Here is a 21795-nt window from a genome sequence, read left to right as displayed (position 1 = left end):
CCCTTCATCTTTAGGGAGCCCAGATTGGCCTTGTCATGTGTTCTGGTTGAGGGTGGCCATCCAGGGTGCTGAACTGGAGAAAGCCCTAAGATCTTCCAAGTTCAGATCCAAACTGTAAAAGTAGAGGAGGAGCTGTGAATTTCCCAGCTCAAAGGAGCATCACAGTGGTCCCTGGTGATGGGTTACAGACTAGGAGATGCCCTTCTTTTCTGCCATAATCTAAATATGGAATCCTTCTTTTTCCCCCAGATGGCCCAGATATTGCCACAATTGACCATATAAGCGATCAGTTCGCAACGGGGATAAATGTTACCTTGAGCTGTGTTGCTGATTCTAACCCACCAGCACAATTCACTTGGTTACAGAATGGACAATCTGTCAGCAACTCAGCCTCATTTTCTATTATTACATCCCTGAATCATATCGGAAACTATACCTGTATTGCAACTAACTCATTTACTGGCTTGACGCGCACTGCAAACAAGACTCTTATGATCTATGGTGAGTAGCTTGATTGGGCCCCCAACTTTGTGTTGGGCTCTCTCTTTCCCTGGCAGAAATAGACATGGAGAGAAATAGACATAAGTGACATTCTGCCTCCGTGGTCCCATGGCACAATGCATTGTGGTAGAAGGAACCTTCTACTCAGAATCATGAAACTTGGATTTAATCATTCCTACTCTGTCTATTATCTGTGTGGTAAGTGTGTCTCCTCCTTTCACATCCTCAGCTTCTTCATCTGGAAAAGTGAATAATATTTGCTCTGTATATAATAGGATTTTATGTGGGGAAAGTACTTTTTACATGTTAGGCACAAAAACATGTGAATTGTCATCATCATCCTTGTTATTGATATTGTATTATTCTCTTCTGTCCCAGTAGCATACAACCTTCTTTTTCTCCCAACTTCTAGGACTGCAGGTTCAATGACTGCTCCATAATCTTTCCTTCCATCCCTTTCACTTGGTGCTATGGACCCACAGAATGTTTTTAATTCTTGGTTGGAGTATAAGCTATGGTCATGCAACATGGTTGGCCTTGATCCTGTTTGGCAGGGATATTCTGGAGATGGGAAGGAGGATGTAAACTTTGTCTCCTTTCACACACAGAGATTCACCATTGCACCTATATTTTTCCTCTTTGTGGCATAAAAAGTCACATGAAAGTATGGCTGTTATTAAACCTGATTCTTATCCATGTAAAGGGATGATTGGCTTTAGCCTCCAGTAACTGGGTCCACAGTAGAATTCCTGATGCCCAATTAATTCACTGGTCTGACTTTCCTATGTATCAATGACAAAACCTTCAGTCTCATAATCACACTAATGGGCAGCAGGTTCATAGAGAGATCATCTCTGGCCTTAGTTTCATTTTATTTCATGCAATTTTATTGTTACAAACCTTAGGGGTATCCCAACTTCCTCTCCTAGACTATGGGGATGTTCTGAATGGAGAGCAGCGGGGAGAGAAAGAATTGGACACCAACAGCATATACTTTAGAGGAGGGACGATTTTTTATTTGCCTCAATCTGTACATGAGGATGCCTAAAGCTCACATTTTAAATTATCATATAATTATCTGTTTGTCATTTTCTTTTGTTAACTATTTTCCAATTACCTTTTCCCCTGGTTCATGCAGCACCTGGGAAAGTTGCAGGCTATGTATTTGACACCTGTGGTTTAAAAGAGCTTTTTCTTAATTTATTTTTTTTCCAATTAACTAAAATCTATTTTCTGTCCCCCTTCTACCTTCTACCAGTAATGAAAACTAAAATCTTTGGGACAGGTATGAGTTGTGCCTGCCTGTAGCCACGAATGAATATATTCCTAGGTGGACACCTGAGAAAGAGAGTTAGGAACTGAGGGAAAATGGGTGAAGGGGATATAGAGAAAGAGGGAATATAATAAAAGAAGAAAGACTCATAGACAGGGCTTAAAAAGCCTTAATGTGTGCTCCTCTGATTCTAGTAGAGAGAGAGAAAGAGTAAACTACATATTTCCTCAATCTTTTATTGGAGGATCAAGGAATGGGGAATGGGAGGTAGCTAATGATCATTTAACATGGCATAAGAGTTAACATTGGCTCAACTGACAACCATTAGATCAAGGAGGAGGAGTTTATTCAAACATGTGACCTGGTATGGAATCTGGTCTGACAAGGTGGGAACTAGGACCCTGTGGCAGCCTACCCAGGAATTCCTCTGACTTTTGGACTGTAGATTTGGAGAGTGGTCAGAATTAATCCAGTACCTATTAAATACCATGATCAAGAACTACTTGCCCATGAATCTGGTATATAAGAATATAGGTTGCAGTATTGATATATTAATAATTGTTTCAAGATTAAAATACACCTATGATGCCACATGGACACTCAAGGAAAACAAATTCTGATGCTCAAAAAATATCTGTTGCAACATACACCCTGACTGCATCCTATTTCTGAAGTGAGGCAGTTGATTTCATAGGAAGTCTGTAGGTTTTTGTAGAAAGTGAGTAACCCATTATGATGGGTCTTCTGCAGTCCATGTTAGCCACTGCATTGATCAGAGGTCCCAAGTTTTTCAAAGTTCTTTGACTTCGGAACACTGTAGTTATTGTATAAATCACCATCTTGGTTCTGCTCACTTCATTCTGCATTAATTCAGAGAAATCTGAAGTTTCTGTTTTTGAACTCATTCTGTTCAGTGTTTCTATGAGTGACTTGGGATCAAATGGAATAATATCTGTAAAGAGCTTGGTAAATCATGACCATTAATGTTCTACTAATTCTTTTTTCCTTAATTTTTCTTTTGTATTTTTATTGTTGTACAAAACACTCCATTTGGGACATTGTAGTAAGAGCACATTTATACGTAACCAAATTCCAAAATAAAACCACAAATATACTAATATGAAAGGAAACTCCAATAGTTTTTTCTCTGGAAGTGGATAACATTCCCTGTCATAAATCTTTCAGGATTGTCCCAGATTATTACATTACTGAGAGTAGCCAAGTTTTCACAGATGATCCTGGCATGACAGAAATAGACAAGAGTGACACTATCCCCCCCTGGTCCCATGGCACAGTGCATTGTGGTAGAAAGAGCCCTGAGCTCAGAATCATAAAACTTGGATAGAATCCTTTCTTTTCTGTCTACTCTCTGTGTAGTAAATGACTCCTCCTTTTGAGGCCTCAGTTTCTTTATCTGGAAAAATGAATTACATTTTCTCTGTATATAATAGCATTCTATGAGTAAAGGTCCTTTTTATATGGTTGGTATAAAAAGCATGTGAGTTGTCTTCATCATCCTTGTTATTGATATTGTATTATTCTCTTCTGTCCTAGTGATATACAACCTTCTTCATCTCCCAAATTCTAGGACCGCAGGTTCAATGACTGCCCAATACTCTTTCCTTCAATCCCTTTCCCTTGGTGCTGTGGAACCACAGAATATTTCTAGTCTTGGTTGAGTATAAGCTATGGTCATGTAATGGGGCTGGCCTTGATTCCCCTTGGTAGGGAAATTCTGGAGATGGAAAGGAAGATATAAACTTTGTCTCCTTTCACACAAAGAGATTCACCATTGGACATATATTTTCCTCTTTGTGGCATTAAATGCCACATGGAAGCATGTCTCTTGTGAAGCCTGGTTCTGATCTATTGGCTTTAGCATTCAGTAGCTGGATCCACTGTAGAATTCCTGCTGCCCAATTAATTCACTGGTCTGACTTTCCTATGTACAGATGACAGACCCTCCATTCCCATAATCACATTAATGTACAGCAGGACCATAGAGAGATCATCTCTGGCCTTAGTTTCCTTTTATTTCATGTAGTTTTATTGTTACAAACCTTAGGGGTATCTCAACTTCCTGTCCTTGCCTCTAGGAATGTTCTGAATGAAGAGCAGGGGGGAGAGATAGAATTGTGAAGTGGGGAAGTGACCTTGGGGAAGTCAGACACCAACAGGATATACTTCAGAGGTGGAATGAATTTTTATTGGCCTCAATCTGTACATGAGGATGATGAAAGCACACATTTTAAATGATCATATAATTATCTCTGTGTCATTTTCTTTTGTTAACTATTTTCCAATTACCTTTTCCCCTGGTTCATGCAGCACCTGAGAATGTTGCAGGCTATGTATTTGACACCCATGGTTGAAAAGAGCTTTTTCTTAATTTATTTTTTTCCAATTAACTAAAATCTATTTTCTGTCCCCCTTCTACCTTCTACCAGTAATGAAAACTAAAATCTTTGGGACAGGTATGAGTTGTGCCTGCCTGTAGCCACGAATGAATATATTCCTAGGTGGACACCTGAGAAAGAGAGTTAGGAACTGAGGGAAAATGGGTGAAGGGGATATAGAGAAAGAGGAAATAGAACAAAAGAAGAGAGACTCAGAGACCTGGCTTCAAGAGCTTGGGATCCAGCCTGTGTGCTCCTCTGATTGTGGTAGAGAGAAAGAAAGAATGAACTATATATGTCCTCAATCTTTTATTGGAGGATCAAGGAATGGGGAATGGAGGTAGCTAATGATCATTTTACAAGGCACAAGACTTAACATTGGTTCAACTGACTACCACAAGATCAAATAGGAGGGGTTTATTCAAACATGTGACCTGGTATGGAATCTGGTCAGACAAGGTGTGGACTAGGACCCTATGGCAGCTTACCTGGGAATTCTTCTTATTTTTGGACTGTAGATTTGGAGAGTAGTCAGAATTAATACAGTACCTATAAAATGCAATGATCAAGACTAATAAGCCTATGAATCCGGTACATGAGCACATAAGTTGCAATATTTACATATTAATAATTGTTTCAAGATTAAAATACATGTATGATGCTGCATGGACAATCAAGGAAAACTAATTTCAGAGCTCAAAAAATATGTGTTGCAACTTACACCCTCAGTCCATCCCATTTCTGAAGAGAGGCAGCTGATTTCATAGGAAGTCTATAGCTTTTTGTAGAAAGTGAGTAACTTATTTCATCATGGGTCTTCTGCAGTCCTGGTTGGTCAGTGCAGTGATGAGAGGTCCCATGGGTTTCCAAGTTGTTTGCCTTCAGAACAATGTTGGTATTGTATATATTATCTCTTGGTTCTACTCACTTCATTCTGTATCAGTTCAGATAAATCTTCTGAAGTTTCTTTTCTTGAACTCATTCTGTTCAATGTTTCTATGAGTGACTTGGATCAAATGAAATAATATCTGTAAAGAGTTTTGTAAATCATGACCATTAATGTTCTACTAATTCTACAGACAAGCAGAAGGCATAATTTTGAAACTGGAAGGAAAAAAAATAATGAGAAAAATGGCAGGATAGGGATTGTTGAAACAGGTAGGATGCAGAAGTAGTTTAGGATGCTGGCACAGTAGACATAATGTGATAAGATGAATGTAATTGGGGATTGATATCAGGTCCTATCCTTGAGTAGAAAAAGTCCAAAACACAAAAAAGCATTGGCCTCGATGGGACAGTGACAGGTACCTATGCCATAGAAAAGAGTTGAAGTAATGGGGTATGGTTGATTTAAAAAAGGGGAAATTGGAGACAGACTATTAATGCCAATTTGGATTGCATAAAGAGATGTTGGGGATTATTGAGAGATCCACAAACTTATTATAAGTGGGAAAGGTAACAGGGTAGTTGAAAAAGCATAATGCATACTTTTTTTAACCCTTCCCTTTTAGCTTTAGAATCCATACTGTGCAATGGAGGTTAAATGAGTGGCCTAGGGTTATATATCTTTGAATTTTTTGAGGTCAGATTTCATCCCAGAATCTCTGATCTCTAGGCCTGGCTCTTAATGCACTGAGCTACACAACTACCTCAACCACCAATGCAGTCTTAAGAGAAGCATGTTCATTTCCAAGAATAAGGAGAAAGCTGCCCTTCAGTACTATCAGATGGCACTTGGATTATTGTATTTGGTTCTAGATGACTATTTACAAGTGGCCACAGTGAACTGGGGAATGTTCAGCCAGATTGGTGAGGAGTCTGGAGTCTCTGAAGATCAATTGAGGGAACTACATATTAGAAAAATGCCTGGGACTTCTACCGAGTCACAATAGGGGGCTGCTAAAGAGTTGTAAGAAAGAAAGACTGCAACATTATCAAAGCAGGGATAATTAACATTTATTTTATGTAGCACACAAGGTTATCCTCAAGAAAAAGGTTGGGGATGTAATATGGAGGCCTCGAAGGAGCAGAAGTTCAGACCTCTGAATACCCTTCCTAATGGATCACAAACTGAATGCTCCCAGGGGATTGAAAATCAAACTTAACAACAAGTCTGAGCCAAGGAACCATCCTGCTGGACTTAATTCAAAAGGTACGCCCCCCTCCCCCCATAAAGCCAGAATCTGAGAACACTCAGGGTTAAGGGGAAGACTGAAGGAAGGTCCCAGGACCCATCCCCCCACCACCCAGAGTGCTGAGATTCCAATAGCAGCGGGAACTTCTGGGTGGTCAAAGGTGCTGGTCTGAAAGGCATAACTTGCAAGCAGAGCTGTGCCAAGTTCAGAGTGTCCAACACAGGTGTCCGGGAAGGAGCTAGAGAGGGAGCATAGACCTGGCAGCCTTGTCAGAGTGGTGGAGATCCTCCATATTTGCTCCAGCCTTCCAGGAAGTTTTGGACTCAGAGCACACCCAGCCCAACTAAGCTGAACTTAATCTCTTCAAAAGACTCCAGAGTTCAGGGAAACCCAAGCTCCATATCCATCCTCATTGACTGCTGGACTTTAATGCAATCAAAAGCCTCCAGAGGTCAGGGAAGCTCAAACCCACCAGAGGCTACACTGAGAGATCTCCTATTAAAGCTCCAAGAGGGGAGACTGACAGAAGCCCCCAAAACCAAAGAAAAAATGAGAGGAGTAAGAGCACAGACAAATATGGGGAGTAAAGAAGGGGTGAATTTCAGCAAACAACAGATAAAGAAGAAAGAAACTACAATAGACAGCTTCTACTCAGCAAATGGAACAGAGGGGGAGAGATCAGCAAACAATAAATCAGAAATCCCAGTGAATTGGATACAGGCTGTGGAAGAATTCAAAACACAATCAAAAGAAGCTGAAGACAACTGGGAAAATAACTTAAAAATTAAGATAAGTCATCTGGAAACAGAGGCACTTGAACTAAAATGAGAAAATAGTGTCTTGAAAGCCAAAATCAACCAGATGGAAAATGAGGCAAAGGAGATGAAAGATGAGGCAACGAAGATGAAAGATGGGACAAAGGAGAAGAAAGACAAGGTAACTAGGATGAAAGAAGACCCTAAAAGAAAATCAGATCAGAAGGAAAAGGAGGACCAAAAAGCCAGGGATGAAATTCAGTCTTTAAGAATCAGAATACAACAACTGGAATTAAGTGACCTCACAAGGCAACAGGACACTATAAAACTAAACAAAAAGAATGAAAAAATTGAGGAAAATATGAAGCCTCTCATTCACAAAACAGACAATTTAGAAAATCGTTTGAGAAGAGATAATTTAAGAATCATTGGTCTACCAGAAGACCATGACAAAAGAAAAAGCCTGGACATAATACTACAGGAAATTACTCAGGAAAACTGTCACAATATCCTAGAACAAGAGGGGAAAGTGGAGATTGAAAGAATCCACAGATCACCTCCTGTATTTAATCCCAAACTGATAACACCCAGGAATGTTATAGCCAAATTTAAAAACTATCAGACCAAAGAAAAGATATTACAAGCTGCCAAGATGACGCCATTCAGATACAATGGAAACACAGTGTGGATAACACAAGATCTGGCTACATCCACACTGAAGGACTGAAAGGCATGGAATATGATATTCTGGAAAGCAAGGAACTCTGGAAAAAGTCTACAACCAAGAATCAAATACCCATCAAAACTGACTATATTCTAACAGCGGAAAGTATGGTCATTCAACACAATAGAGGAATTCCAAGCATTTGTAAAGAAAAGATCAGACCTGAACAGCAAATTTTATGTCCAAGCATATAACTCAAGAGAATCATCAAAAGGTAATTAAAAAAGAGGGGGAAAAGAAAAACAAAAAAAAAGAAGAAAAACATGTTTAAGAGACTCAATAAGTTAAAATTATATGTATCCCTATAAGAAAGAGAGGTCATTGGTAACTCTTAAAAACTGTTGCTATCACCTGGGCAGCTAGTAGAATTACACTTAGAGGGAACTATGACAAACTGTATAGGATGAAAGGACAAGACACAATAGGTATATAGATATATGCATGCATAAATACATATACGTGTGTGTGTGTGTGTATACAACCAGACCTAAAAAAAAGAGGTTAATACAAAAAGAAACAAGGAAAGAAACAAATGGGGATAAATTTATATGTCACAAAGAAGCTCATGGCAGGAGGGGAGAGAACATCGATATACTGGAAGGGTAAAGAGGGTGGAGATAGGAATTACTCATCGCTCATGTGCTTTGAAACTGACCTAAAGAGGGAAGAATAATCCAATTCATTGAGGCAGAGAATAGATTTGCGCCCTATATGGAAATAGAAGGGTAAAAAATGGACTGGTGGTGAGGGAAAGAAATACAAGGGAGGGAGAGGGTGGGGAGGAAATTTAAAAAAAGATTACAGGGGAAAATAAGGGGGGGATAAAAAGGGAAGGGGGGTAGAAAGGGAAGTAAAATAAGGGTGGTAACTATGGGGACTGATTATAAATAAACATTAGTGAAGAAGGAAATAGTGAAAGAAGAAAAGACAGGACCAGGAGTAGAAATCACACACGAGGAAGGTAGATAGGCATAGGGTGAAAGTTAGAGGATGGATCCAAATCTATTGGGCATCTACTGATAAAAAGAAGGCAGGAGTCACAATCATGATATCTGACAAAGCCAAAGTAAAAATAAATCTAGTTAAAAGAGATAGGGAAGGTAATTACATCCTGATAAAAGGCAGTATAGGCAACAAGGAAATATTTGTACTCAACATGTATGCACCAAATGGCATAGTATCCAAATTTCTAAAGGAGGAACTAGAGGAGCTCAAGGATGAAATAGATAGAAAAAGTATATTAGTGGGAGACCTGAACCTTCCTCTATCTGTACTAGATAAATCAAACCAAAAAATAAATAAGAAAGAGGTGATAGAAGCGAATGAAATCTTAGAAAAATTAGAGTTAGTAGACATGTGGAGAAAAATAAATAGGGACAAAAAGGAATACACCTTATTTTCAGCAGCACATGGTACATTCACAAAAATTGACTATGTATTAGGGCACAAAAACATTGCAAACAAATGCAAAAGGGTTGAAATAATAAATGCAAACTTCTCAGACCACAATGCAATGAAAATAAAAATTAGTAAGGGTACATGGAGAAGTAAACCAAAAATTAATTGGAAATTATACAGTATGATTCTCTAATACCAGCTAGTTAAAGAACAAATCATAGAAACAATTAATAACTTCATTGAAGAAAAAGACATTGGTGAGACATCCTTTCAAAACCTATGGGATGCAGCCAAAGCAGTACTCAGGGGGAAATTTATATCCTTGAGTTTATATATAACAAATTAAGAAGGACAGAGGTCAATGAATTGGACATGCAAATTAAAAAATTAGAAAGTGAACAAATTAAAAATCCTCAGAAGAAGATTAAATTAGAGATCCTAAAAATCAAAGGAGAAATCAATAAAATTGAAAGGCAAAGAACTATTGATTTAATAAATAAGACTAGAAGCTGGTACATTGAAAAAAAAACAAATAAAATAGACAAAGTACTAATCATTCTAATTAAAAAAAGGAAAGAAAAAACCAAATTGACAGTATCCAAGATGAAAAGGCAGACCTCACCTCTAATGAAGAGGAAATTATGGTAATCATGAAAAACTACTATGCCCAATTATATGGCAAAAATATGGCTATCTAGGTGATATGGATGAATACTTAGAAAAATATAAATTGCCTAGACTAAAAGAAGAAGAAATAAATTACCTAAACAACCCCATATCAGAAAAAGAATTTGAAAAAGCCATCAAAGAACTCCCTAAGAAAAAATCCACAGGTCCAAATGGATTCACAAATGAATTCTATCAAACATTCAAAGAACAACTAATCCCAATGTTATACAAAGTATTTTACAGAATAAGCCAAGAAGGGGTTCTACCAAGTTCTGTTTACACCACAAACATGGTACTGATCCCAAAGCCAGGCAGGTTAAAAACAGAGAAAGAAAATTATAGGCCAATCTCCCTAATGAATATAGATGCAAAAATATTAAATAGGATACTAGCAAAAAGACTCCAGCAAGTCATCACAAGGGTCAGCTACTACAGGTAGAATTCATACCAGGAAAGCAAGGATGGTTCAATATTAGGAAAACCATCTACATATTTGATTATATTAACAAGCAAACCAACAAAATCACATAATTATCTCAAAAGATGCAGAAAAAAAAGCCTTTGATAAAATTCAGCACCCATTCCTATTGAAAACACCAGAAAATATAGGAATAGAAGGGCCTTTCATAAAAATAATAAACTGTATATATCTAAAACCTTCAGCAAACGTCATCTGTAATGGGGATAAACTCGAAGCCTTCCCAATAAGATCAGGAGTCAAACAAGGATGCCCATTATCACCTTTATTATTTAATATTGTACTAGAAACACTAGCAGTAGCAATTAGAGAAGAAAAAGAAATTGAAGGTATTAAAATTGGCAATGAGGATACCAAGCTCTCACTCTTTGCAAATTATATGACGGTCTATTTAAAGTATCCTAGAGAATCAAGTAAAAAGCTATTGGAAATAATCAACAACTTTACCAAAGTCTCAGGATACAAAATAAACCCACATAAGTCATCAGCATTTCTATATCTTTTCAACACATCTCAACAGCAAGAATTAGAAAGAGAAATTTCATTTAAAATCACTCTAGACAATATAAAATACTTAGGAATCTATCTCCCGAGACAAACACGGGAACTATATGAACACAACTACGAAACACTCTCCAAACCATTAAAACTAGATCTAAACAATTGGAAAAACATTGATTCCTCATGGGTGGGATGGGATAACATAATAAAAATGATCATCCTATCCAAACTTATCTATCTATTTAGTGTCATACCCATGGAACTTCCAAAAAACTTTTTTTTTTACCGAATTAGAGAAAACCATAACAAAGTTCATTTGGAAGAACAAAGGTTCAAGGATATCCAGGGAAATAATGAAAAAAAAAAATACATAGGAAAGTGGCCTTGCCGTCCCCGATCTCAAACTATATTACAAAGCAGTGGTCATCAAAACAATTTGGTACTGGCTAAGAGACAGAAAGGAGTATCAGTGGAATAGACTTGGGGTAAATGACCTCAGCAAGACAGTCTATGACAAACCCAAAGACCCCTGTTTTTGGGACAAAAATCAGCTATTTGATAAAAACTGCTGGGGAAATTAGAAGAGAGTGTGGGTAAGATTAGGTTTGGATCAACAAATCACACCCTACACCAAGATAAATTCAGAATGGGTGAATGACTTGAATATAAAGATGGAAACTATTAGTAAATTAGGTGAACACAGAATGGTATACATGTCAAACCTTTGAGAAGGGAAAGATTTTAAAACCAAGCAAGACTTATAAATAGTCACAAAATGTAAAACAAATATTTTTGACTACATCAAATTAAAAAGATTTTGTATTAACAAAACCAATGTAACTAAAATTAGAAGAGAAGCAACAAATTGGGAAACAATCTTCATAACATAAAGCTCTGACATAGGTCTAATTACTCAAATTTATAAAGAGCTAAACCAATTGTAGAAAAAGTCAAGCCATTATCCAATTGAAAAATGGGCAAGGGACATGAATCGGCAATTTTCAGTTAAAGAAATCAAAACTATTCATAAGCACGTGAAAAATTGTTCTAAATCTCTTATAATCAGAGAGATGCAAATCAAAACAAGTCTGAGGTATCACCTTACACCTAGCAGATTGGCCAACATGACAGCAAAGGAAAGTAATGAATGCTGGAGGGGATGTCGCAAAATTTGGGACATTAATTCATTGCTGATGGGGCTGTGAACTGATCCAAGCATTCTGGAAGGTAATTTGGAACTATGTCCAAAGAGCACTAAAAGATTGTCTGCCCTTTGATCCCGCTATAGCACTGCTGGGTTTGTACCCCAAATAAGGAAAAAGACATGTACAAGAATATTCATAGCTGTGCTCTTTGTGCTGGCAAAAAAAAAAAAATTTGGAAAATGAGGGGATGCCCTTCAATTGGGGAATGGCTAAACAAATTGTGGTATATGTTGGTGATGGAATACTATTGTGCTAAAAGGAATAATAAAGTGCAGGAATTCCATGGAGACTGGAACGACCTCCAGGAAGTGATGCAGAGTGATAGGAGCAGAACCAGGAGTACATTGTACACAGAGACTGAGACCCTGTGGCACAATTGAATGTAATGGATTTCTCCATTAATGGTAATGCAATGTCCCTGAACAATCTGCAGGGATCTATGAGAAAAAAAAAAACGGTATCCTTAAGCAGAAGAGAAAGTGTGGGAGTAAAAACACAGAGGAAAGGCAACTACTTGACTACAGTTGTTGAGGGGATATGATTGAGGAGAAATGCTAAATGAGCACCCTAATGCAAATACCAACAGCAAGGAATAGGGTTCGGAGCAAGGGCACATGTGATACCCAGTGGAATCACACGTTGACTTGGGGAGGGTTGGTGGAAGGGGAGGTGAGGAAAAGAAAATGATCTCTGATTCCAATGAATAATGTATGAAAATGACCAAATAAAGTAATGTTTAAAAACTAAAAACTTAAAAAAAAAAGGGAAATTGGATACAGACTATTAATACCATGTTGGATTGCATAAAGAGATGTTGGGTATGATTGAGAGGTCCACAAACTTATTATCAGTGGGAAGGTAACAGGGTAGTTGAAAAAACATAATGTATACTTTTTTTAATCCTTCCCTATTAGCATTAGAATCCATGCTGTGCAATGGAGGTTAAATGAGTGGCCCAAGGTCATATATCTTTGAATTATTTGAGGTCAGATTTGATCCCAGAACTTCTGATCTCTAGGCCTGGCTCTCAATCCACTGAGCTACACAACTACCCCAACCACTAATGCAGTCTTAAGAGAAGCATGTCCACTTCGAAGAATAAGGAGATAGCTGTCTTTCTGTACAATCAGATGGCACTTGGATTATTGTATTTGGTTCTAGATGACACAATTTACAAGTGGCAACAGTGAACTGGGGAATGTTCAGCCAGATTGGTGAGGGGTCTGGAGTCTCTGAAGATCAATTGAGGGAACTGCGTATTAGAAAACTGCCTGGGACTTCTAAGGAGTTGCAATAGGGGACTGCTAAAAAGTTTCAAGAAAGAAAGACTGCAACATTATCAAAGCAGGGATAATGAACGTTTATTGTATGCAGCACGCAAGATTTAAAGTTCTCCTCAAGAGAAACAATCTATTCTCCCCAATCCTCCCCAGAATGTGAACAGGGGAGTTAACCCATTCTCAGGAGATCTTGGAATTGTTTATGCAGCCTTGAACTGAGATTTCTATGTTTTGGTGTACTCAGCAGGAATAGTTTGTGTCAAACACCTGGGAAGAGGAATTTTTTCTCATGGGTTCCTGGAAGGTTCACTGCAATTCCCCATTTATTTTTAAGACATCAAATTCCTTTTGGTACAGGATCCCATTAATAGTTTTTTTGCAATTCAGCAAAACTAGTAATTAAAGCTTTTAGCAAACAAGGCAAGCATAAGCAGATAAAAAAATCACAAGTGCACCAACTACAAGAAGAGTCATATCATGAAATAAGGAGGAAAACAATCCTTTTTATGTTTCAATCCAATTATACAAAGAATCTGCGATATGCTGTGGTTAGAGATCCTCCTGAAAGGATGAATCAATATTCTGAATTAATATACTGAGATTGTTAATATATTTGGTGATGTTTTCATGGTCCCATAATTCCTGTAATTGTAATTTCATTTTTTTCCAATGTTTTTGTGTCATTATTTACTCTTATATAGTAAGCAAAATGCAGTATATCTATAATCACATTTCATGTGTGTTTTCAATGACATATTCTACTTCATTTGTTAGATCAGTCATATTTTTCTGTAACATCATAATACTTTTGTAAAAACTTGTATCAATTTCTTTTTCTCTTTCTAATGCTGAGGTTACATTTGTAGCCAATGCTTTCAAATGATTGGCGTCATTCTCAAGAGAATGTAAGTTAGATACTGATTGTGCTAAAGATACAGAATCTATTATAGTAGAAGCCAATGAAGAAACTAATGCTACTATGCCTAATGCAATACAAGTAATACATCGTTTATGTTGTGGTCTTATTTTTTGTTGTAATACATAAAGAATTTGGTCCCCTGGGCTACCATACCATGAATCTTTATGTTCAGTGGCAAAAAGGGCCATGCGTGGTCACTTAATGATTAAGACAGGCCCATCCACCTGTGATCCTACACAGTAACTGACCCTACAGTTGCTACAGGTTACATTCCAATATTCAAATATCTAACTCTTTTGCTTGTTATTTCAGTAATGTTCAGCTTCAGGATGATTATTTACTGTAGGTATAAAAGCATATCCCCCTGTTAGGCAAGTCTGAATGTCTAATGTAACACTTGTATTTACTGGTTTTTGGACTTTTCCATTATTAGAAACATTAACATAGTGATACATATTTACTTTATCCAATGCCAGGGCTGTCTTTCCATAATCAATCAAAATCTGTATGAAATTAGCAGAACGTAACCAATTAGCTCTGGGGGCATCACCCACAAAGGCAAGCTGTATCCTCCTATAAAACTATCATGAAATTTATAAGAATCCAGTTTCTTTCCAATACACCTTGTGTCGTTATGCCAAGATACCCAAATCATATTTTTCCAATGAATACATGGTGCCCTTTTAGATCTACACAATAGCAAGGGAGGAAACATATTAACAGTGTCTCTTTGTTCATATTCCATCACAGAAGGACAAATAGGTATTTCTTGTCCCCAAGTACCATCACAAGATTCCCCTAGCCAAACTAAATATTGCAGTTGGCTGTACCCTTTATATTTTACCCCTTTGTCTACACGATAAGATCTTATCCAGAAAGAGTCTGACAGGTCAGGATGACCATAATAATGCGCCTGCAGAGATCTGAGGGGCAGGCATTCAGGATGGTCTCATGTGAGGCACACTGGGGGTGCCTCAACTAGTCCAGTCCAATTGAAAGACACAAACAATTATTGGCCTGATTATTGTCCTTAGCTTGTCTCTCAAAATGGTAAATGCCAGGAATATCAGAATTAGTTTTTGTATATAAGATGACTTACGGTAAAGTGTGTCCCATGCCGACATACTCTACCCAAGGTGGTTGTTCCCAAAAAACCCATCTCTTTATTCCAGGAGCTGTACTTAAATTCTGGAATAGAAGTAGAAGAGTCAGTATCTTATTGAGACGTAGTCGAGTCTCCTTGTGAGGCTTCCGGAGTCTTCTTCTCGTCCTTCTCTTTATGGTCAGACAGTCTCTTGAACTCAGCAGGAAGGGAGCCATATGCTGTCTTTACCTGTGGAGCCACAAACAAAGCCTTGGCCTTGCAGGACCACTGGGTGAGGTCCTTGCCAGGATTGATCATCATCTTTCCATATGACAAATTTTTCTTCTGTAGCAGGGAATACAGGAGTAGTGGTACCTCAATTTCGTTCATAAGAAAATGCAGAGAAAAAATTTTCAGCTCTGGATATATTATTGGAAGTAAAGATCAAATTATTTATAGTATATACAGTTATTGCCGATCGTTGATGTGGGGTGCTGTCTCCCCCTTTTTGTTTTAAAAGAAACATTTTTAGTATTTGATTACTATGCTCCACAATAGCTTGTCCTTGTGGAATGTATGGGATACCTGTGAGGTGTTGAATATCCCAAGTTTTACAAAAAAGAAAAAGTTGTTTGGAAGTATAAGCAGGTCCAATATCTGTTTTAAATGTTCTGGGGGGACCAGGCATCTGAAAAGTAAGCCCATAAAAAACCTGAATAAGTATCCACAGTGACATGGATATATTTAAGTCGTACAAAGGACCGTTTGTGAGTCACATCCATTTGCCGTATATCTGTACTACTTAAGCCTCTGGGATTCACACCAATATACATTGGGGGATGGTTTGGAACACAATTAGGACACTTTTTCACAATACTCCTGGCTTGATCTTTAGTGACTTGCAACATTTGGCCTAAAGCAGTACTATTTTGGTGAAATCTATGATGGATTCCTCAGCTAATTGCATATCAGTTAGATAACATTGAGCAATCAAAGCTTGATCTATGATATCATTTCCTTTAAAAATAGGTCCAGGTAAATTGGTATGACTGCGTACATGCATGGCATACACTGGATGTGTCCTTTGTCATATGACAGTTTGTAATTTACAGAATAACATTTGTACATTGCTTTGAGTAGATCTGATGACAGCTTGTTCTACACCTTGCAAAGACTGAAAAACATATTTAAAGTCCATTATGAGGTTGAAAGGCTCCTGAAATAACCAAAATTCTAGCAAAACAGCTGTTAATTCATTTTGTTGGGTAGAAGAAAAAGGAGTGGTAAAAATGACAGGTAGCTACCTTTCTTGTATACTCCTGCCTTATAACTAGCATTCGCATCAACATAAACATTAGGTCCTGATACTGGAAGATCTCTTAGAACACTAGGAAAAACAACAGGATGTTGGGACAAAAAAGAAAATTAACCTTGTGGAGTGTAGGTGGTAATAGTAATGGGGTATGCTAATAGTAAAGACTAAATATTTCTGTAGTATATCTTTAGCAATGGGTACCCAGATTTCATGAGGATACCATCCTAAACCTGAAACCACATATTCTATGCCTTTCCATATTAATTGAGCCATAAGACAATCCACAATTATAACTTTGTAAAGCCTTTCCCGATTTGCTTTTTAGATGTAACCCTTCAATGACTCTTTGTTTCTGAGTTATGGCTGGTACATAATTGCTCAAAATAATTGCTCAGAATTTCCTTAATTTCAACTTCATTGCTAACTCATTCATCCTTTTCATTTTTGCTTTTGGTAATTATGTTTTCCTCTTTCTTTAATGAAATTAACCAATGGGTCATCTATTTAGTTGTATTTTTATTTTAAAAAAACAGATCCTAGATTTATTTAATTCTGCATTTTTTCTTTTGATTTTATTAAATTCTCTTTGGATTTTCAGGATTTTCTGTTTAATTGGACATTTCCTGATCTTTCCAGGGAACTGAAGTCAGTTGTATCCAGAGACAGCCCTAGAGAGGTTAAGATGCCCTAGATCACATTAGGTGTCAACCGCTACTCTGAAACTTTTTATGAGCCAGAGTTCTTCCTGTCCTGTGTAAACCTCAAAATTTCTTAGACTTATAAATGTTGGAAATTTCACCATTGGGAAATTTCATACTTGAAAAATTCCCTATTGATAGTGGGTCTTGGCTATTGGAATGTGAACCCCATTGGCATGGGAGTTTCCTCCTCTTCCCTTCTTAAGATTACTTTAGGACAGAAACCTTTTGCTGAACAATGGAAAGGACTTTGACCTATGCTTAAAGCATAGAACAGGAATTTCTTTGAGTCATGATTGATTTTAGAATTGATACAATGGAGATACTTGGAATCAATCTCCATCCACCCTATTCAGTCCTAACAGGATTGAGTAAGGGCTGCAGCCTAGATCAAAATTTAATTATTCCAATCTCTATCCTCCTCAGGTTAACAGGATTTAGAAAGGGCTGTAGCAAAGGATCAAAGATTTAATTATTTGAAAATATGACCTTCAACAGACATGTGCAAAGGCCAGAGACCTCTGGGTGGTCCTGGGTTGAGCTAGAGCCTCCATTGGCACAGGGAAATTGATGGACAGGTGATTGGGAGATGTGAGGACTGAGGGGAGGGAACTTGGAGGGTTTTCCTGAAGGATAGGAGGGTCTGAAGACTGGGGGTGATTGAGGAGTTTGTCTGAGTGGTTGCTGTGTGCTCTGAGAAGCTTGCGCTGAAGGAAGCTGAAGGTGGGGGCCCCTGAGACTGTTTCTCCATATTTGGTCACGTGAGTAATAGGGACTGATCTCCTTTCATTGCCCCAGCTATCTAAGGGCTTGGGCCTTTTGGCCCAGCCTAAACAGAAGGGGTATTCAAGCCCTATTCCCTTCTCTCCCCTTTCACTCTCCCTCTATCTCTCTATCTCTAATTCCTTTCTTCCTCCTGTTTGTAATTAAAACTCCATAAAAGGTTGAAGACTGACTTGAGTTTTCATTAAGGAATTACATAGCTGAATTCCTTGGCGACCTTAAATTAATATATATCAGTCTTTTAAAAGTGATTTCCTTGTCACACCTGGTAGTTCCACCTAGTGGACAGAAGGAGACCAATAGCAAGAGAGGAATATCTGAGGCCAGGGATGATTGAGCCAGCCTGATTTGCATCAGATCATAGAGGGGCAAATGTTGGAGTCCATCCTCACCCATGAAGGGATTGTGTTGGATGTGAACCTGTTTATGGGTCTCAGCACTTTTGCAGAGTCAGGCCAGGAATCCTGCTCAGTTAGTTCCCCAAGGCATCCCAAATCATTTTTGGAAGAGAAATGATCAGGGAGTCAAGTCCTTTAAAACTGGATACTCTTTGGCTCTGTGACCTTGAGCTAGTTACTTAACCCCCATTGCCTGGCCCTTTTGCTCTGGAAACAATACATAGTATTGATTCTAATGCAGAAGGTAAGGGTTAAAAAAAGGGTTGTTCTGTGATAGACAAGAGATAAAAGGGTACCTGAATGTTGCTGTATGGAGAAAGGAAAATAGTCCCCACCTGATCAATGTAAGCCACTGAACATCCCCTGGCAGGGTCACAGAACTCATTATAACTCCACCAGTCCATGGAGACACGTCTCTTCTCCCACTCAAGTCTTTTCTTCTTTGGGCTAAGCATCTCTAGTGCCCTCAATTGGTCCTTCAATTAAATATGTGTGTGCTCTAGTCTCTTCTCTGCTCATGACTCTCTATTGCCTACAGACTATCCTTGAGTGTTCTTGGTCTGTCATTAAACCTTAGCCATTCACAAAAGGGCATCAGGCCTTTCAGATACTTCTGGCCATGCATTGTGTGCTCAGACAGCATGAGTCTACATTTGGTACTCAGACTCACACTCTGTACTTTCCTTCCTCTGAACCATTGTTTGGGCTATTTTCAGGATTTATACAGAACTTCTATATATGTTCTCATTTGGTCCAATAACACTTGGACTGAGAGATTATTTTACCCATTTAACAGATCAGGAGACTGAGACACAGATAGGGACTTGCTAGTAAGACACACAGCCAGTAACATTTTGAGACAGAATTTGAACATAGGTCTTTCTCCCTCTTAGGTTACCACTACTCACTATGTCATGTCAGGCACTGTATCCATTGATGCTGCCAAAACACCTTCCAAAAAGTCCTACCATGGCCTTCATGCCCAGGAGAATGCTCACTGTTCCTTCATATTCTCCCCCCACTACAAAAGGTAGCTAGCTGACCTCAGATTTGTCACTGTCCTGGCCAGTGTCACTTGGCTTTACTGGATACAAATGGGAGGCTCACTCTTCCTCACATTAAACTTCCCAATGGAGACCCAGGGATGGAGTGCAAGCTCTACCAAAATAACAAGGAGAAAGGTCAAGGAAGCTGAAATATTTCTAACTTATGACTATCAATTTGGAAATTATTTTTAAGACAGCTGGCCATGGATGACCCAGGACAGAGGCCTGACGATCCTCATGCATGTGCCCCAGAGATTGCTCTGGCATACATATCTCTCTCAGTGGCAAGGCCTTACTTCCAACTAGAGATAAGGAAAGGGCTCTCCTTGGGCCATGAAGACTCTGGGAAAATTATTCCCCATTAGTTTAGATTCCCAGCATAAAACCATATCTGAGCTTGAAGATCACCTTCAACATTCTCATTCTTATCTTATAGGGTAGGAAACACCTAAGGAAAAGGGAGAGGCCAAAGCAGGGAATTCCAGAATCTTCTGTAAAGGGTAGGAACTACTTCCTGTGGACAAATCATGTCCTAGGCACCAGAGATGTTATTGTGGGTTTGAAATCTCCAGAATTGAACCAGGTCTGACCTGACTCCCAGCCTGAGGCTCTTCCTTTTGTTCCCTGATACTAACTGATCTATTTCCACTCTCTGCCTTTCCTTTTCTTTTCTCTTCAGAATTAAAGTAATGTTTCCCTTTCTGAGCACAGTCTCCCTGTGGCCTGTCCCTAGTCTATCCACACCAACCTCTCCCAATATCCTTATCAAGCTGTCAAGGTAAGGAACACTGGCTTCCGAAAGCCCAGGCCAAGGAATCATAAACTCTTGGTGGTTCTGCCAAGCTATAAAGGCCTCAAATCCAAGCCCAGGTGCTGGATGAAGGGGTCTGTCATCCCCAGTCCTGCTTGCCTCAGCCCAGAAAGACTGAGCACCCGGAGCTTGGACTCCATGTGAATGTCTTTGTCAGTCACAGGAACTGAAGCTGAACTTTTCCTAAGGCCTGGAGGAGATGAGATCTGCACCAGAGAAAGGGGGGAGCTTTGCTATTGAAATCACAGGTTCTTGGTGTCTGGCCTCCAGCCTGCCAAGGTCTTAGACAGGCCACTTCCAAACCACTTATTTGGTTATAAGGTAAGAAAAAGAACCAACACAGTCATTTTCTGTCTATTCTCTGCGCAGCGCCATTGTCCAAACCTACCATTGTCACCTCCAACATTACTGCAGTGGAGACCAAGGACTTCTCATTGACATGCCAGGCTACAGGTCAAATTCACGCTTACCAGTGGTTCATAAACGGAGTTGCCCCAGCTGGTAGCAGGATACAGCTGTCGCCAGATAAGAGGACACTCACTCTCAGCAGGCTCACAAGAAGAGATAACAAAGGGCCATATGAGTGTGAAATCCGGAATCCATTTTCTAGCAATAGGAGTGATCCATTCACACTGGATGTTGCCTGTAAGTATATTGCTTCTTCCTATATGGTGCATGCTTATAGCCTGGTGGTGTGTTCCCAGAGGCCAAGCTAATTCAGTCCCTTCTCTGAGAACTAAAGAGCTAGGCTCTGAGGTTCCCAAACCCCTTCATCTTTAGGGAGCCCAGATTGGCCTTGTCATGTGTTCTGGTGGAGGGTGGCCATCCAGGGTGCTGAACTGGAGAAAGCCCTAAGATCTTCCAAGTTCAGATCCAAACTGTAAAAGTAGAGGAGGAGCTGTGAATTTCCCAGCTCAAAGGAGCATCACAGTGGTCCCTGGTGATGGGTTACAGACTAGGAGATGCCCTTCTTTTCTGCCATAATCTAAATATGGAATCCTTCTTTTTCCCCCAGATGGCCCAGATATTGCCACAATTGACCATATAAGTGATCAGTTCGCAACGGGGATAAATGTTACCTTGAGCTGTGTTGCTGATTCTAACCCACCAGCACAATTCACTTGGTTACAGAATGGACAATCTGTCAGCAACTCAGCCTCATTTTCTATTATTACATCCCTGAATCATATCGGAAACTATACCTGTATTGCAACTAACTCATTTACTGGCTTGACGCGCACTGCAAACAAGACTCTTATGATCTATGGTGAGTAGCTTGATTGGGCCCCCAACTTTGTGTTGGGCTCTCTCTTTCCCTGGCAGAAATAGACATGGAGAGAAATAGACATAAGTGACATTCTGCCTCCGTGGTCCCATGGCACAATGCATTGTGGTAGAAGGAACCTTCTACTCAGAATCATGAAAC

General features: G+C 39.0%; 1 protein-coding gene across 1 annotated transcript; it reads left to right on the top strand.

Annotated features, from left to right (window-relative positions):
* The first annotated feature begins 234 nt into the window (after positions 1-234).
* On the top strand, positions 235-21712 carry LOC103102380 (carcinoembryonic antigen-related cell adhesion molecule 1-like). Its single transcript, XM_056796421.1, has 3 exons — positions 235-501; positions 20739-21014; positions 21385-21712. The coding sequence occupies exons 1-3, from the start codon at positions 492-494 to the stop codon at positions 21642-21644; spliced, it is 546 nt and encodes a 181-aa protein (XP_056652399.1). The 5' UTR covers positions 235-491; the 3' UTR covers positions 21645-21712.
* Positions 21713-21795: the final 83 nt, after the last annotated feature.

The sequence above is a fragment of the Monodelphis domestica genome, chromosome 4 (genome assembly GCF_027887165.1).
Source record: "Monodelphis domestica isolate mMonDom1 chromosome 4, mMonDom1.pri, whole genome shotgun sequence".
Taxonomy (NCBI): Eukaryota; Metazoa; Chordata; class Mammalia; order Didelphimorphia; family Didelphidae; genus Monodelphis; species Monodelphis domestica.
The sequence above is the reverse complement of the archived record's forward strand: the minus strand, read 5'-3'. Positions and strand labels throughout refer to the sequence as shown.